The sequence below is a fragment of the Musa acuminata genome, chromosome BXJ2-9 (assembly GCF_036884655.1).
Source record: "Musa acuminata AAA Group cultivar baxijiao chromosome BXJ2-9, Cavendish_Baxijiao_AAA, whole genome shotgun sequence".
Classification (NCBI taxonomy): domain Eukaryota; kingdom Viridiplantae; phylum Streptophyta; class Magnoliopsida; order Zingiberales; family Musaceae; genus Musa; species Musa acuminata.
The window spans coordinates 4,966,751-4,985,048 of NC_088346.1; the positions used below are offsets into that span (position 1 = coordinate 4,966,751).

General features: G+C 40.4%; 3 protein-coding genes across 6 annotated transcripts; 1 reads left to right on the forward strand and 2 right to left on the reverse strand.

Annotated features, from left to right (window-relative positions):
* Positions 1-694: 694 nt before the first annotated feature.
* LOC135622724 (uncharacterized) lies at positions 695-4,666 on the forward strand. Of its 4 annotated transcripts, XM_065124806.1 has the most exons (4): positions 695-900; positions 1,088-1,136; positions 1,253-1,943; positions 3,240-4,666. In XM_065124806.1, exons 3-4 carry the CDS (start codon positions 1,257-1,259, stop codon positions 4,470-4,472), a joined length of 1,920 nt encoding a protein of 639 aa, XP_064980878.1. In that variant the 5' UTR covers positions 695-900; positions 1,088-1,136; positions 1,253-1,256; the 3' UTR covers positions 4,473-4,666. The 4 variants fall into 4 exon arrangements, with proteins under 4 accessions (XP_064980878.1, XP_064980877.1, XP_064980876.1 ...); XM_065124805.1 differs by lacking the exon at positions 1,088-1,136; XM_065124804.1 differs by lacking the exon at positions 695-900 and having other exon boundaries at positions 907-1,136.
* Positions 4,667-4,754: 88 nt separating this feature from the next.
* Positions 4,755-10,925, reverse strand: LOC103997192 (stromal 70 kDa heat shock-related protein, chloroplastic). The gene is made up of 8 exons (XM_009418360.3): positions 10,276-10,925; positions 9,197-9,449; positions 8,925-9,004; positions 7,723-7,865; positions 7,509-7,607; positions 7,063-7,252; positions 5,827-6,225; positions 4,755-5,446 (listed from the first exon to the last, which is right to left on the reverse strand). Exons 1-8 carry the CDS (start codon positions 10,822-10,824, stop codon positions 5,024-5,026), a joined length of 2,136 nt encoding a protein of 711 aa, XP_009416635.2. The 5' UTR covers positions 10,825-10,925; the 3' UTR covers positions 4,755-5,023.
* A 660-nt stretch (positions 10,926-11,585) lies between these two features.
* On the reverse strand, positions 11,586-17,032 carry LOC135622725 (3-oxoacyl-[acyl-carrier-protein] reductase 4-like). The gene is made up of 11 exons (XM_065124808.1): positions 16,691-17,032; positions 16,012-16,154; positions 15,342-15,395; positions 14,640-14,720; positions 14,513-14,558; positions 14,344-14,438; positions 14,220-14,252; positions 12,640-12,774; positions 12,466-12,559; positions 12,027-12,109; positions 11,586-11,817 (listed from the first exon to the last, which is right to left on the reverse strand). The coding sequence occupies exons 1-11, from the start codon at positions 16,863-16,865 to the stop codon at positions 11,785-11,787; spliced, it is 972 nt and encodes a 323-aa protein (XP_064980880.1). The 5' UTR covers positions 16,866-17,032; the 3' UTR covers positions 11,586-11,784.
* Between the last annotated feature and the right edge of the window lie 1,266 nt (positions 17,033-18,298).

Here is an 18,298-nt window from a genome sequence, read left to right on the forward strand (position 1 = left end):
TTGTCTCTTTGCGGATTTGTACTGTGTGTGGTGTGCATCCTCTAGTCATCTTCTCCACTTGTCTCGAGAGGTTGTAGTGAATTCAATCTCCTATCCTTCGTTTGTGTGCTCTGCTTTCTTTATCATTATCACTTCCAGCATTCCAAGATGTTCGTAGAAAACCAGTGGCCAAGACATTCTTTCTTTTCACTCCGACGCTGACAAATGATCCTTCACATAAAACTAATTTTCTGACGTGGAAAATGATATGATACTGCATTAGCTAATATCTTTATTCTTTCTGTTGAATGTTTTGAGGGAATATATATATATATATATGTATGTATGTATGTCAGATTGATGCAGTGGGAAAAAGGTGAGTTCCAGAAGTTTGCATGAAAGCCACAGTGTGGATAGCATTTGATTCAACTTAGAGCTTGCAACATATTTCTGGTGATTAATCCTCCCAGATATCAATGAACTCATACTTGTAAAGAGCCACACATGTCACTGCTACGTTTTCTTTGCTGACCAACCATTCCTTCCTTCTATCAGTCCATGACCTTTTCTGAGAGGTGGTGTAGATATGATGTAATATCACACACAACAGGGACGGAGAGAGAGAGAGAGAGAGAGAGAGAGAGAGAGAGGTCCCATCATGTTAAGCACAATACCACTCGAAGCTTTTCCCCACTTTTTGCTTTGGGTGGCAGAGAGCAGCCTGTGTTTTCCTTCTTCACTGCAAACCACCCTTTCTAGCCCTAACCACAATTACCACCTCTTCATGCACTTGGAGAGAGGACCACACACACCTCCCCACATTCGATTCACATCAATCTCCTCTCTGTTGCCTTTAAGTTCTGATGTCTCTCCATTTCATTTCGCCAAGTGCTTGGTTTTGACTTGGTCATATCATCCACTGTAAGTTCTCTTTCCTAATCCTCTCACCTGTCTCCTTACCATCAATCTATTATTACACTCAGTTGTTCATAGTTTTTGCTGTTTCTTTGAGTCTGTATCAGCTTTCCTCCTATTCTCCAATTATTTTAGCTGTATATACTCTTTTAGCTTCTTGGAATCTGTCTTGCTCACATCTTTGTTCTGCCAGCCTTCAATGCTTTGAACTACCATGAGCCATATTATTCTGCAGTGTCTTGGTATTGTCTTCTTGCTTAGTTTTCATGTGATGCATTTGATCTGCATAGAATGAGTTCGTTCTCACAGTATCCGCTCCTATTTGCATTTGAAATGGTTCGCCTTCCTCGGGCATCAGCTGAATGCCGGATTCTTACTTCCCCCTCCGGTGGGAGAGCACCGGAGACCAGTGGTGGTACGCCTCCCCGATCGATTGGGCAGCAGCTAATGGCCACTACGACCTCGTCCGGCAGCTGCTGCATCTCGACGCCAATCTCCTCATAAAGCTCACCTCCCTTCGCCGCATCCGCCGGCTTGAGACGGTGTGGGACGACGACGCCCAGTTCGTGGACGCCGCCAGATGCCGGTCCACTGTCGCTCGCCGCCTGCTCCATGAGTGTGAGGGGAGGAACGGGAAGAACTCGCTGATCCGTGCCGGCTACGGTGGATGGCTTCTCTACACTGCAGCCTCGGCAGGGGACATGGGCTTTGTGCAGGAGCTGCTCCACAGAGAACCACTGCTAGTCTTCGGTGAAGGGGAATATGGCGTCACTGACATCTTCTATGCCGCGGCGAGGAGCAAGAGCTCGGAGGTCTTCAGGCTTCTGTTCGACTCTGCGGTGTCACCGAGGCGGTCCATAGGTGGCGGTGGAGGAGCAGACTCTGGTTTTAGGTGGGAGATGGTGAACAGGGCACTCCATGCTTCTGCCAGAGGAGGGAGCTTGGAGTTCTTGAAGGAGCTTCTGGTGGACTGCTCAGATGTGGTGGCTTACAGAGACATCCAGGGATCCACCATCTTGCATACTGCCTCTGGTAGAGGACAGGTTGAGGTGAGACACTGCTTGTGCTTTCCACAGAAGCCTTGATCTTGATTCATTGTTTGCTCTACAAGTTTGTTTGAACTAGTGATTCTTCAGCACTCATGATGTTGTCTGTGGCATCAGAAGCACCAAGTTTCAGCAACTTCATTCTAGTTTCCATCATACTACAAAAATTAAGGTTTGCGATACCATCCGATACACAATGATACAGAAGATATTTATTTGTCTGAAAATTTAAGGGTAAACAGGGGGATACTCCCAAATACAGGCCTTTATACCGTCCGATACTCCTGATGATAGGACAATTTCTTCATCTTATCATTTGATTTATTTTTTTCTTCTTTTTTTGAAATTTGGTATATCATACGGACCGATATGGTACTAGTCAAAGCCCTAGTAGTATCGATACACGAAAATTGTAAAGCATTGCTGCAAATAAAGACTCATATTGATCATGTAGCAGCAAATTATTGTTGTATCTGTTTGAGGTTTCAACATCATTAGAAAGGGTATTCTTCATTTCTACTCTTATGAAACCTTTAGGGAAAGAACAAATCTAGGCCAGGTTGTACACTCTATATCTAAAGATGAACTTACAGCCTTCTCTAACTGGTTTTCCTCATACATGAATCTTTAAACATACTTCAGCAATCATCCAATTTGGGTTAATGAGTGTCAATGCTGAGCACCTGCCTTTTACAGCATCATGGAAGTCTCCACAAGGCTAGACATGACCAACTAAAACTAGTCAGGTATCAAATTTGGTGCTAATGGAATCTCTCTCTCTCTCTCTCTAGCTCTTGTGTCATCCAAGTCTTAAATAGTTCCACTTAACCAAGATTTCATTTCATTTCAAAGTGGCATTGCTATGTTTTGCTTGAATCAGTTGTTAGCTAGACAACTCCTTAGACTTGTGACTTAAAGGAAGCAGAAGCTAGAAATTGGAATACATGCAACATTTTTTTGTGATTACACATTGTAAGAATCATGATGACTCAATTGTATATCTTACTTCTCTATCTTGCAAGTTGAGCAACTTATTTAGAGAAAATAAAATACATATTATGAACTTTAAAATACTATTATCTTATTTAGACAACAAGTTTTCTTTGACTAATTATATTATGAACTAAAGCAAACAAAAATGTTTGTGTTCTACTCTAAAGCAGAATGGATAATGTTGCAGTCCACTGGGTTTGAACATGGCATGTTCTACCTTAGAATTCTACAAAGCATCTTTGCTTTTTGTGTTCTAATGAATTGTACCTCAATCAAATGGCTACTTTTCTAACTATAATAATGCAGGTAGTCAAGTATCTACTTGTATCTATCGACATGATCGACTCCAGAGACAAGAAAGGGAACACAGCATTGCATATAGCAGCCTTTCGAGGACACTTACCTGTTGCAGAGGCCCTGATGGCGGCTTCACCCTCTTCCTCCCGTTCGATCAATGAAGCTGGCGACACCTTCCTTCACATGGCAGTGGCAGGCTTCAGAACCCCGGGTTTCCGCAGGCTCGACAGGCAGATGGAGCTGGTGAGGAAGCTGATCGATGGAAACGCTGCGAGCGTTCAAGAGATCGTCAATGTCAGAAACAAGGACGGGAGGACCGCCCTCCATATGGCCGTGATCGGCAATGTGCATGCGGATTTGGTCGAGCTCCTGATGACGGTCCGATCCATCGACCTCAACGTTCGAGATGGCGATGGCATGACGCCGCTGGATGTGCTCCGACAGCACCCTCGATCGGCGTCGTCGGAGGTGCTGATCAAGCAGTTGATCTCTGCGGGAGGGATGGCGAACTCGAAGGACTACAGAACGAGGTCGGCCATCGCTTCCCACCTAAAGATGCAAGGCGTTGCGAAGAGCCCAGGCACCGCGTTTAGGGTTTCGGATGCGGAGATATTTTTGTACACGGGCATCCAGGCATCGGACGCCAGTGCGAGGCCGAGCTCGTGCTCGAGCGCCAGCAAGAGCGAGGTCAGCCACTTCAGTGCCGGTTCGGATAGGAGGAAGAAGCAGCAGATCGGTTCCATCGGCAATGTGGCGAGGCATCTGAGGGTTCTACTCGGGTGGCCTCGGAGGAGGGGGAAGACGGCCGAGACTTTAAAGAAGGTGGTGGGAGATGATGAGTCGTTGGAGTCCTTCAAGAAGTTGGTCGACCGGGGAGAAGCTCCGACTCCACTCCGGCAGCAGTTCTCCAAGTCGACATGGATGATGATGATGATGGCAAGCAACAAGCGACCTCTTTCCGTGAGAAGCGCGGTGCCGAGTCCAGCCACGAGGAAGAAGTTTGCTGCATCGTCTGCGATGGAGAAACGGAAGGGCATTTGTTCGGAGAACGAGAATGATGGCGCCTCCTGTTCCAGTTCCTCCATGAATTATAGTGCGGTGGAGAATGCGACCCCGAGATGGAGCCTTGTGAACGGCAGACCGATGAGTCAGTACTTCTGCTTCGGGGCACAGCACATGGAAGCAGATGAACAGCAATCTAATCATGCATCCAAGCCCTCACTGGTGGCATCAGCGGTTTGATGATCTTTAGTTTAAGCATTTGGTGCAGTCAGTAATACCCTATCCATGGAGTCTGTCTACGTTCTGCAAAGCTTTTGAAGTTTGCATCTGCTTTGTGTTGTGGAGAGTTTCATATAGCTGCTACCTGTTCGGAAGCTTTTATAATAGGAAATTAAGATAAAAAATAGAACTGATGCTGTTCTGAATTGCGTTTACTATCGAGTAATCGCTAGCATATAAGCATTTGCTAGACATGCCACAGCACAATGTTGACAATATACAACGAAGGATACGCCAAGTGACTAGGGGCAATTAATCCTCGTAGGAAAAAAATAAGATCCTGAATAAGATCCTGAAACAGCTACATCAATCCTATCTTGATTTGGTAACAAATCACAAACAAGTTGTTCTAAATGAACAAAACTCGACATCTTGAATCCGGAGAGCGATTCAATGAGAGCATCGGACAAGAAGTAAAATAGTAAGACCTTATTAAAGCTATTTACTCGATGGACTGTATGACAATTTGAATCCCAGTGGCCTTACTGTACTTCCCGAGATCGTCGGCATTTTCAATTGCTATCGGTGAAATCGGCATCAATCACATCGCCATTCTCAGACCCCTTGGAAGATGGTCCGGAAGACCCAGCATCAGCTCCAGGAGCAGGACCAGAACCAGCACCAGCACCAGGACCAGCACCGGCTGCGCCTGGCTGGTTATAGAGCGATTGTCCGAGTTGCATCACCTCCTGGTTCAGGGCTGCCATGGCATCCTTCATGCTCTGAGTTGATCCACCAGCAACAGCGTCCTTGAGATCCTTCAGCTTTCCTTCTACCTTTTCTTTGACAGCAGCAGGCACCTTATCTCCGAGCTCCTTCAGTTGCTTTTCTGTCTGATAAATCACAGACTCAGACTGGTTCTTTGTGTCGATGGCATCCCTCTTCTCCTTATCCTCTTTGGCAAACTTCTCAGCTTCCTTCACCATTCTTTCAACCTGGATAGCACCGTTGGCAAACATCAGTTAGAAGTTAGAACATATGTGGATTTGCAGACAGCCAAATTCTAATGTTTGAAACAATAATTATGGTTTAAATGGATAAACTAAATCGACAGAGAAGTGCAAAGGATCACAAGCGTGTTGGCTTTAATCTTTCCAAACCATCTATGCTTTCTTAACACATTTGGCTGATCTTTCAACACAAACTTCAACTCGTAGAAGGTAATGAAGACAAACTAGACCTTCAACATATCGATACTTGACCTTTAAAAGATGGGAATGGAAACATCTATGGATCATTCTACATATGCAACAACAAAATCCTGCGATGAGTGAAGAATGAAGAAGTGGTTAAATATGATACTGGGAGAGCTCACCTCATCGGTGGGCAAGGTGCTAGCCCCAGTAATAGTGATATCTTGTTTCTTTCCAGTACCCTTGTCCACCGCGGTAACAGAAAGAATTCCATTGGCATCAATATCAAACTTGACTTCAATCTGTGGTACCCCACGTGGAGCTGGAGGGATTCCATCAAGACGGAAACTGCCAAGTGATTTGTTGTCTCTCACAAACTCTCTTTCACCCTGAAGAACATTAATCTCGACACTTGTTTGGCCATCTGCTGCTGTCGAGAAGACTTCTGATTTGGATGTTGGCAGTGTTGTGTTCCTCGGGATGATCTTTGTCATCACACCACCCAGTGTTTCCAAACCAAGAGATAGAGGTGTAACATCGAGAAGGACAATATCACTGACATCACCTGCCAACACTCCTGCCTGAAAAGTTTAAGTGCAGAAGTAATTAACAACACTAATATAAGAGAAAAGACAAGAATAAGAAAGGACTATTTTATCTTTTTACAAGCACTGAAATCTGATTTCAAACCACCTTAATTTGAGTTCATTTACAGATTACAAAAACAGAACTTCATTCATGATAGTAAATCCTGAAGATGTACTGTGAATTCAATTATAAGCATGCTAATAAAATTGGTGCAGAAGAAAGAGACCAATATCTTTGCACAAATTTGTGTATGGGTCAACCGGATGACCGACAGCAATAAAGTGCTCAGGACAGATTTTCATCAAAAATATTTATCATGAAGTCATCAATAAACAGAGGCTAAGGACATGAGGGTCTCCCATCATAGCCGTCAGAATTTTGTGTAAATTTTCAACATCAGAGAGTTCTGCACATGCCATGGCACCAGAGTTATGGCGGCATGTAACTTGAAATACAGATATCACCTGACCCATAAAATCACAAGTAATGCAACAGATATTCTATATATCCGTCTTATAATGCTGTGTTGCATAGATAAATTACTCTTATCAGTTCTAGAAAATATGTATGTTCTATTTTGAGGTTCATTGGAGTTTAAAAAATTAGTAGTAATCATCGGATTTCAATATGAATAAATAAAGTGACTGAACTTTTCATTGTCATAGGAGCACAACCTTGTTCATATATTTATAAGATTCTAGCATAAAATTGGCTCAGTTTTGTCACTTAGGTAGCTCACCAATTATTATAAATTGAAAATTCGAACTAACAACATAAATTTCAAATTAACTAATTGCTCGGGTCCATGCTAATGTTTTTGGAAGCCAAACCTGCACTGCAGCACCAAGAGCAACAACCTCATCAGGGTTGACAGTAACATTGGGCTCCTTCCCAGTCATCTTCTTCACGAGTTCCTGAACTGCTGGGATACGAGTTGACCCACCAACAAGAATTACCTCATCAATGTCTTTAAACGAGAGCTTTGCATCTTTTAAGGAATTATCTACAGGAGTTTTAAGCCTGTTTCACCAACGGCATGAGTAAAGATGAAATAAATGTCAGAAAAAATATGAAGCACACATATACATTATCCAGCCAATAGACATCAGATCAGATCCAAAATTAGTGAAACAACCAGAAAAGCAGTCATCAGTGTAAATCATAATGGTTTTTTTTGCGTTTTATACAAAAAACGGCCTGAGCAGGCTTAGATTCTGTAAACTGACTTGTTCTACATCGCAGAAAGAAAAATTCATGATATAAAATTTTACTATACCTGTCAAGAAGGTCTGAACATAGTTCCTCAAACTTGGCCCTTGTAAGTGTTGTCTCTATGTGCTTAGGACCATCAGCAGTAGCGGTGATAAATGGTAAACTGCCAAAAGATCAGACAGAGAGTCTAGATTAGAGAGGACTAAAAATATCAAGAAAACCAAATTCAGAAAGAACATAGTGAAGACAAAGAAAACATGGGCACAACAGAATCTAACCTGATGTTTGTTTGGGTCAAGGAGGACAATTCCATCTTAGCCTTTTCTGCTGTTTCAGTCAGTCTCTGAAGGGCTTGTTTGTCCTTCAGAAGATCAATGCCTTCATCTCTCTTAAAGTCAGCAGAAAGCCAGTCAACGATTCTCTGATCAACATGGAAAATAATATGAATGCATTTATACCATCCACATAAATGCATTTTCAGTATACACAACTTATGTGGCGATATATAATCTTCAGTGAGCATAACTTAGGATGCATTCCAGTGAACAGGTAGATCAGAAAAATTTTGTCAAGTGTGTAGCTGCTTAAGTGTATGTGAGAATAAAAGATTCAGTGCTGACACCAGCACAACCCTGTCCAGAACATGCTAATAGAGATGCTGTATAAACTATACTATAGTTTTTTGTTAAAGGATAGAATAAGGAACTGAAAGAACAGGAGTTAGGTTAACAAGAGGAGATAGTTTCAAATGTCAGTTTGATACTAAAAGTTCAAGAGCAGGGGTATTTAAGACTGTAGCCAGATTAAAAAATAAAAAGAAACTAATTGACTGACATTTCATATGAGCTCAAAAAAAATGATAGAACATTAAGCCCAAGTTCATAAATTCATCTGAAAAGATGAAAAAGAAAAGCAGTCAATGGAAAGAAAAGACTGGACTAGAAGCTACAGAAAACTTGTACCAGAAAGTAGAAACCAACAGGAAGAAAATAACATCATCCGTTCCCTCTCCAACAGTAGGTTAAGTTTTAAATGGTATATAATGCTACTGTTCCACACTGGATAAGAGAAATGTTACTCATAGTTATCCTTTCTAGAAAAAATATTATGCTATTCAATAAGCTCATGTAAATAGAAATGATCATTCCCATCCCTTGGTTTTTCATGTGGAGCTCGCCATATTCTGGCAACTAAAGACAACCAAACTACAATATATAACATAGATAACTTGCACTACTCAATTCAATGACTGGAACTGGTATATCTATGCAACCATGATAGCTGCAAACACTGAAAAATTTAGTATTTTACCATCATCAGCAGAACAATTGCACAAGGGGGCACCAATCATGTGCTTAACACAATACAGATCAAGCATAAGATAACGACAGCACCAGGTTTCATATTCAAAATACAAACTCAAGAACAAAAAAGTAAAAAAGAAATACTACCAGAGTTTCGCATATTTAACATAACCAACCTTGTCAAAGTCGTCACCACCAAGATGTGTGTCTCCTGATGTTGAGAGTACTTCAAAGACGCCATCTCCAACCTCAAGAACTGCAGTATATTAACATAGAGGCTATTACAGAAAGTTAAAAGGAACTACTTTTCTCAATAAAGAAAGGAAATAACTTTAACCCATGAACTTCAAGATTGGAAGGAGTAAATCTAAATGATTTATGCTTGGCAGAAGCAACAATGACACAGAGTTATGGAAGCGGTGTTTGGGAGAATAGTAAGCCCCAGTACCTGAAACATCAAAGGTGCCACCTCCCAGATCAAATACGAGAATAGTTTCATTACTCTTCTTTTCAAAACCATATGCCAATGATGCAGCTGTCGGCTCATTGATGATACGAAGAACTTCTAAGCCAGCGATACGACCGGCATCCTTTGTAGCTGTCCTTTGGGAATCATTGAAGTATGCAGGAACTGTAACCACTGCTTTTGTAACCTTGTCATTCAAAAACTTAGATGCATCATCCACAAGCTTTCTCAAAACCTGAAAAAACAAAGACATTCAGCAATCATGGAGAAAATAGAGAATGCACCCCATTCTTAGCCTCAAAACACAGGAAGGCTATAAAATCACTAAATTAACTTCAAATACCTGCAGCCATGGTAAAGTTCACTCATAATCTCCAACTATTTGACAGATACCAAAACTCAATATCATAACAGTCTAACAAAAAATTTTAATTATGTAAATCAACAGTAAACTATTAAAAATTTTGAGCCTGGGATTTTAACATCATAATGAGGAAAACATACACCATTTAGATTAATCTCCAATTGTAATAGAAAACCACAAACAAAAAGAAAGTAACAACCACTATAAAGTGTACTCTACATGTATCTTCAAAGAGCAAGTTCATTGTGTGGATTCCATAAAAGAAACTAGCAAACAGATGCACAAAACACAACGGCAAAGAAAAAACAACATCAAGAGCACAAAACATGATGCTTCAAAGAGTTTGCCAAACTCAAAACACTATTTGATCAGGTTAGTACATTCGTTCCAAGCTTCTGCCGTAGGAACTTAAAGAGAAAGAACATGCAAGAAGAAAAGCTGCCAAACTATAATCTCTCAGAAGCTGACATTTTCCATAAAAGGAAAGAACCAAGGAAAGAAGAAATAATTATCCAAGACTAAGGCATTAACATATGGTCTCTCCAACAAACTCCAAACATGGAACAAGAAGCATACTGGTCAAAATTACTGAGAATAGCTCATTAAGCTCGTAAGTATTTACTGTTCTACAAGATAGTGGCATAAAGCGAATTAAACGGTTGGGTAAAACTTCAAGATAGAACTCAAAATTCATCACCTGAGCCGAGATCTCTTCAGCAGCAAACTGCTTCCCGATGGCAGGGCAATCAAGTTTGACATTCCCGTTTTCATCCCTCAGCACCCGATACGAGACTTGCTTTGACTCCTCATCCACCTCCGACATCTTCCGCCCGATGAACCGCTTGACAGAGAAGAAAGTATTCTCCGGATTCACCACTGCCTGGCGCTTGGCAATCTGCCCGACCAGCCGGTCACCGTTCTTCGTGTAGGCAACCACCGACGGCGTCGTCCGCTGGCCCTCGGCGTTGGTCACGATGGTCGGCTTCCCGCCCTCCATGGCCGCGACCGCCGAGTTAGTGGTCCCGAGATCGATCCCCACCACCTTCTCGCACACCACCCGGAGCGGCCCATAGCCGGACCGCTGGTTCCGCCTCCTCGCGCTGAGGCGAGCTCCGCTGGCGCTGCCAGGTCGGCGGACGCCGAAGAAGAGGGAACTGGATGCGGCGACGCGGGAAGACGGCAATTTCGAGGAAGGAAAGAAGGGGACGGAGCCGAGGGCGTGGATTTGAGCCGCCGAGGTCGCCATCGACGGTGGAATACAACCTTCAATCGATGGGGGCTACCGTAGAGCCCAAGTGTAAGCTCCAACCCTAATCGGAAGCCAAATGAGGGGGAGAGAGAGCAGCTTTAATAGACGACTTCGCTGGTGGACGTCGGAAGAGATAAGGGCAGGGCAGGGTTTTCTGATGAACGGTAAGGGGAAGAGGAGCGTCCTAATCCAACGGCTCCCGTGAACCCCACACCAGGCGAACGGAGCGCCGTGACGGCCGTCTACTCGCGTCTTCCCAGTGGTTTAATGGAGGAAGGACAGACGCGTGGCTGCTTCCCGACCGATCTCGACGACTCTTAACCTGATGATGCAAGGGGACAAACCATAGAAGCCAATCTTAAATAGGGACAATTAGGATCCAAAATACGCTCGTTGAACTGTTTGATAGCATCATGAGAACGTCTATTATAGATATTATGATTACCCAGTTGAATCAGACTTGAAGAATTGCTTCACCATTAATGACATCAACAACTTATAAACCATCTCCAATTTCTTCCCACTTATAGACTAACTCGAACTCAATTTGTTGATGACAATGTTCGACAATAAGATTGTCACGCTAATAAAATAGCACAAACAATCAATGGAGGGATATTGCATCAAGCCAAGTGCTATGGAGAAGATGAAGATGATTGAAATATAAAGCATTCAATCTAAAAAAACTCTCTGTGAAAGAGCCTTAAGCATGATATGATCATATCAAACATACGAGAAGAGAGGAACATCAATTATAATGCTTTGAAATAACTGAGTTCTTTAAAATCTTATTTCCAGGCAGTATTTCAAAAGTTAGCATTCAACAAAACGAAAAAAAAGGGAAACAACTGATAAAAAGGAAAGTTTGCATAGTTGTCCAAAATCTAACATGCCAGTGAACATAGCAATCCAAATAAAGGTTAGAGGTTCTTCAAGACGGAAAAACTCATCCCATGTTTACATAACCATCCCGCCATCAATGGTAAAGACCTGCGTTGTATCAGAGTAAATATTCTCAGACAAGAAAATTGCAAAAATAATAATGGCTAAAAGCAGATCAGTGATGAAAGCCAATAAAATAAAACAAAATAAGGTCGCAAATATTTTTGTTAACTATCATAACTGTCAAAAGCATAAACCAAATCATCTCTGGAGAATCATACAACAGGCATCTGTTCATTAACTAAAATGGCATTTACCTGCCCGGTAATGTAACTCGATGCAGAATTAAGGGCCAAGAACTCCACTAAGCCAGCAACTTCTTCTGGTTGGCCATACCTCGCTGAAAAGTCATTTTAAATAATAACGTTCTTCTTATATACATAAATTATGACTTTCTGCAAAGTTTCTAGAGAAAAATGGAAGCAGTTTATAATCTAATCATAAGTAGCTCAGCCCAGAACAACCCAAGACCTCTAGGTTTACAGAGGTAGCCTGAAGCGTCAAACTGAAAGGGAAAATGGGAAGGCTAAAATGATTATCTTTGTAGTCTTGCCAAGTCAGGTAAATTTCTTCCAAGTGGAGAGTTACAAGAAGAAATACATGTCCACAGACAATAGTGAAGTTTACAGCTGTTGACAATCACTATAGAAGATCTGCTCAGTATGTTATTCCAAGAAGTTATATTTCCAATCTTACCTAATGGAATGGTCTGCAATATTTTCTTTTCGATGTCTTCTCCTAGTTTAGCAGTCATATCAGATGCAATGAACCCAGGAGCGACAGCATTAACCTAGGAAGTATCACCAAACAGTCATATAAAAGGAATTCACAAAATTAAATTGCAAGGTTTACATAAGAGAATAAACTGACATTGATATTTCTGCTTGCATATTCTTTTGCAACAGTTTTAGTAAAACCAATCACCCCTGCCTTTGCAGCACTATAATTAGCTTGGCCAATGTTCCCCACTAGTCCAACAACAGATGCTATGTTGATGATCCTTCCCTGTCAGAAGCATATTGAACAAAAATTGCATCGAGTTTGAAGAATGATTTGGACAAAAAACAAAGGCATAAATCTGCTGGAGCAAATTGATTAACTGAATACGACAATCTGAGAACTTCATATATCGATGAGTCATTTTCCCGGACTGACTATATCTACTATCATGGAGATATAGACATATAGTATTTGGTAATAAAGCACAAATGATCAAAATTACTGGCCTCACAAACTAATTGATAGTATCTGCTTGCATAACAGGTGACTGGGAAAACTTCAGGTTGCAAAGACTGTTATGAATCTTGTTTCCAGAAATAATTCCTAGATATGTGGAATAATTTGGGCACTCGCTCTCAAGGTCCAGACTAATTCAAGAATACAATACCTATCCGGAGTAGTCTCTAAAAGAAGAAAGTAGTAGAAACAAAAGATTTTAAGTAATTATTAAGAAAATAAAAGTCAGGGAATCCATAGCCAGGAAAGATGTGAAAAGTGCGTTTAAGAGCCGACAAGATGAAATCAGCTTAGTTCAAAATTCGGTGGTTAGACTAAAACTTTTTACTTGAATATATTAAGTAGAGAGTATAGAAATAAAGTAATGGGAAAACTTAAGTAAACCATGAAAGCTTGTTAAAATTCCCTTTGCTAATAACTAGCCCTAAACCATAATTTCTTGATAAGATTCAGTCAATCAAATTTGATGTGTACTTGAATTGACAACTGCATCCTAATTCAAGTTATCCCCTCTCTAATAGCAAACTATGATATAAGACCTTATGCAGCTCTAATATACCCATTATCACGAATATTTTCATGTGATCACATGAACATGATCTTAGTTACTTTACTGCAATGACGACAACTGGACAAACACTAGTTGTCCTTCTTTTCTTGCTATCATATTTTAATTTATAATAGAGAAACAAAAGACGGCAAACAAGTCAAAAAAAGGTTTTCCGATGGTGCTACACAGTATTTCATATTGATAAAATAACATGAATTTGTCAATTATTCAATGAAGAAAAATCACCTAAAAATCTATAATTCCATGAATTTCAAAAGAATATTGATTTCTTGATACTGACTTCAAACATATCCCTGCCTCTCAACCCTGCCCCACCATTATGAATAACCATGACAAAGTTATGGTTATGAACACATGATCTATAACATATAACAATTAGAACATCGAAATTTTCAAGCATCTCAAACAAATTAGGCAGTAGCTTTCTGTTAAGTATAGTTTACTTTAATTAGCACCAAAAAGAGCATCACGACAGACAAATCAACAAAGTTTCCTTTTCTGGATTTCCAAGATTTGCCATGAGCTAAAAAAGATTTTTTTAACGTTAACCCAACAAATTATGTAGATAACTTTTTTCTGGATCACATATTAATCAAACACTATCTATTAACAAACCAATGTGAAAGAAATCCTTAGGCGGTACCTTTTTCTTCTTCAACATAATTTTGGCTGCTGCCTGCAGGAGAATTTATTGCACCAATGAAGAATTAAAAGATTCACCATCCAAAACTTGCAAAGTCAATTCCAGAAGGTACAAGAACACAAACCTGTGTGCAAAGGAAAACACCAGTAAGATTCAGGTCAATGACTTCCTGCCATTGTGATTTTTTCATTCGCATCAACAGAGTGTCCCGTGTAATTCCTGGAAGCATTAATGTTTGGTCTCCATTAGAAAATATTAGAAGCAAACAGATCAAGTAGTGAAATCCTAGGAACCTGCATTGTTGACTAAAATGTCAACCGTTCCCCATGTATCAACTGCCTGAAGAATCACATATGCCATAAAATCAGCCAAAGATTAGGTTTATAGATTTGTTGAATATATGCAATGTTCTTGACTAACAGTTTTTATCATAGATTCCACATCAGCTTCTTTGGAAACATCTCCACCAAAAGTAATGGCTTGACCACCGTATGCATCTATCTGCAAAGTACATCAAACATCAGGAATATGCAAACAATGTTAAAAAAATTTGTTAAGTGCATTGTTAAAAAATTTATGCTGCTCGTTACTTTAGAAACAGTACCCTAACCCTTTAAGAGTCATGTATCAGTGTATCATCGTCATATTTCTGTGTAAAGATTAATTTTGATGACACACGAAATATGCACTCACCAGTCAGACCACATGCCAATACATTGTATGCCACATGCTGACTAACAATCGAACATTTTTCCCCAGTAGTATTCCAGGCTACATAATAACATAGTTGTACGTGGTTGTATATACCAACCACCAGTATCATGGTGTATATAACAATCACCAGTATTCAGATCCTAATTTTCATTTATCACATACCAACCTTAAAAGTTTTTGCTGGTTGTATAACTTATATATAGAATGGATCTGAAACAAAACTAACAAGAGTTAAAATGATTTCTGACAAAAAAAAAAACTATTAAGAAGAAAATTTTGTTTTCTTGGCACAAAGAAGCAAATGCGACAAATGATGAAGAAATTGGGAAACCCCAGACAATCATAGTGAACTTTCCTCTGAATTGAATAGAAAATAAAATTTGTAAAAGATAGGCAATATGGACCTACTTCTTTGGAGACTTCTTCAGCTTCCTTTGATGATCGTGCATAATTCACGAGAACCTGAATCAAATAGAGAATTATGCGATAGAAATTCAGAAAATCTGTTCAGCAATAGAACTACAATATGAATTTTTGCATAGTTATATGAATTACACATTCATGACATTTACAATACAGTAGAGATAACTCAATGAACTTTTAAAGCCCATGAAACGATTTCTTTGGTACCTTACAAAGCATGACAATTGTCTTTTAACAGAAATGTAAGTTCTAGGTTCGAAGTCGCAGTACAGCAAAAGAAATGATCATTCAACATGTTGTCAAGATGTAGATATATCTCATAAAAATTTTCAAAATTCTGATATATATCAAAATAATATTTCAGTTTTTATTTTTGGCCCCATCCTAATTCCTGCTCTACAGCACCTAGGCCAATCCCAATTCTAGTCCTATGATCTTGGTAGAAACCTTGTATATGACAGACAATTATGACAATAACCTCGGATACAAGCTAACATGAGAAAGCGAGTTTGCTCGGTTGCATGAAGTTGGTACACACTAAAAGCAACAAAGAGAAACATAAAATAGCAAGTTATTTATCTATTACAGTAGAAAATAGAATGTCTGGTCTTAATAGTTAATTCTATCAGTAGGCACACATCTTATATCAACTGACCTTGCAACCAGCTTTGCCTAGTGTTAAAGCTATCGCTTTTCCTATACCTCTAGACGCTCCAGTAACAATGACAACAGGTGCTTCCACTTTTTGAGCCTCTGTAGTAATTGACTGTTCAACAGCTGCAACATACGTCCTTACACCTGTAAATGTCATTAATAGATGGACCAAAGGTATCAACATGGTCATCGTTAAAACTAGCTACTTGCGATGGAAGCATTAAGAAGAATAAGTAATAAAAAGCAGCTGTCAGAATTTGCCTATAAACAGATTTTTTTCTATTAGAAATTATCATGCTGAACTCGATTCCAAATCCGTTGATCAAAAACAAAAAGCACCGGAATATGGAATTGATGGAATGGCATTAGGCATTTAAAAGAAGAAGTTTTTTTTTTTTTGAACTAAAGCCAAAAAAATCAATTTTTCTTTTAAGTCCACGATAGCATCGCTTTGATCTATTCTTTTAATTGCCAAGTGTCGTTACTCATAACTTGTCAGATTGTTCTTTAATGAATGAAGAACGAGATTGAGACTTGTTAAAATTGATAATTATTCTTGAAAACCCTTAGGACACCATCATCTATTTAGCATTTTGCAGATGGACATGATCTAAATCACATCTCCAGAGTTATACACCTTTTTCGTTCTCCTAATCGGGTCAAGAGAAGGAAACGGTTACCAGAGAAGGCGACAGTTCTATCAGGTCTGGAGTTGGAGTTGAGGGACAGCGACATGGCGACGAATCCATGCCTGGACATCGGAAGGAAGCTGTGGAGGTTCGCGGACCTCCGGAGAGGACCGGATCTGACGGGGATCAAAGAAAGGCCGGTGAAAGCAATGGAAGACGCCGCCATCACAGATCTGGAGAGCGCCAGAAGGCGAGAAGAGAGACCGGATCCGTAGGGACGGACGGTTGCCAGAGAAGTGGAGTAGGAATGAACTAAAAAGGCGAGGTCGCGTCGGAATTCTTGGAATCCCCGAAGGCGAAGGAGACAGAGTTGGGGGTTTTGGAATGGGTTTGGGTGGGGTTCGACTCGAACCGTGAGGCGGTCGGCCCGTTTCGGTTGCTTCCTTTACGTCAAGATGCGCGAAAGATCTGATGTCTTAATCGACCACATCCGTTTGTCGAGTTTATTTAGACAAGCCTCACGTAATTGTCGAGCAGTCTGCGGGTGTACTCTCTTAAGAGCATTGTTATGTTATAGACACGATATAGTTGATAATGTCTTAAGAGCATTGTTATGTTAGCTGAGGATGATGAAAGTGCAATGGATACGATGTTAAAATATCAATCACCTAAATATCGAGATGTCGATTATAAAATGCTTATGTGCTAGCATGCTTATGACTATCGATTACATATTGTTAAGGTGTCGACTATTTAGTACTGAAGTGTCGATCACTTGATGATACAGTGTCAGTCACTAATGATGATGTAACGTTGAGGTATCGATTATATAGCATCGAGATATTTACCACGTTATTATTTTCATACTAGGTATCGAACTAATGATGATGTAGATAATGTATTATTCGAATATGTATTCATTACATTCAGTATTTCAACATCCAAAATAATAGTATAAAAATAAGTGTTTTTTTTAAAAAAAATATTCAAATATTTAATTTCATCAAAAAAATATTCTTTTGTCTAAATAATTTTTTTTTAATATAATAACTAGAGCAACCAATAATTATGATACGACAAGATAGTCAAAATTGTGATTGCTATACATCTCTAAAGATGGACCTTTCAAGATATCTATGGCAAAGATGGTGACCGCCTCACTGCTAATTTGTTGAACGGATCTCAACCTAAAACTAGGGTTGCTAGAGCTCCCATCGCTCCCCTCACTCACCGAGCGACCCTTTTATCGCTCTACATTTGCATCGGCATCAATGCAAATGCAAAGTGATGCTGCTCGCCAACTACGTCGATGCCAACACAAATGGGTCATATGTTGTTTGAGCCGGGTCGATAGCTAAGGAAACCCAACAACTCGATCCAAGGGAGGCAGACCATGGCGTCCACGACAAAGCACGCTGCCTTACATGAGCCGTACAAGTCGAAGAGCCAGAATCGATCATGTTGCCCTCTATGGCACGACGTTGAGCACTAACCAGAGCTCATCCATGTCATTGCTGTCGTGCGAGAGGCCATTGGAGCATAGGGCGAGCATAGCTACGAACGAGTCGAGGGAGGAGGGAAAGCACTTCTTGCATATGGTGAAGAGTTTCGAGTGGGTGGGAGTGGACCACGAGAGGGAGGGGGTGGGTAGAGGCGTCC

Coding starts and splice junctions, on each gene's coding strand:
- LOC103997192 (XM_009418360.3), bottom strand. CDS start 10,824: ATGGCGACCTCGGCGGCTCAAATCCACGCCCTCGGCTCCGTCCCCTTC. Junction 9,005..9,196: donor TGGCACCTTTGATGTTTCAG/GTACTGGGGCTT, acceptor AATATACTGCAG/TTCTTGAGGTTGGAGATGGC. Junction 7,608..7,722: donor TTGACCCAAACAAACATCAG/GTTAGATTCTGT, acceptor ATCTTTTGGCAG/TTTACCATTTATCACCGCTA.
- LOC135622725 (XM_065124808.1), bottom strand. CDS start 16,865: ATGGCGGCGTCTTCCATTGCTTTCACCGGCCTTTCTTTGATCCCCGTC. Junction 16,155..16,690: donor TAGAACTGTCGCCTTCTCTG/GTAACCGTTTCC, acceptor TGACATTTACAG/GTGTAAGGACGTATGTTGCA. Junction 14,559..14,639: donor TGGAATCTATGATAAAAACT/GTTAGTCAAGAA, acceptor GTGATTCTTCAG/GCAGTTGATACATGGGGAAC.
- LOC135622724 (XM_065124806.1), top strand. CDS start 1,257: ATGCCGGATTCTTACTTCCCCCTCCGGTGGGAGAGCACCGGAGACCAG. Junction 1,944..3,239: donor CTGGTAGAGGACAGGTTGAG/GTGAGACACTGC, acceptor ATAATAATGCAG/GTAGTCAAGTATCTACTTGT.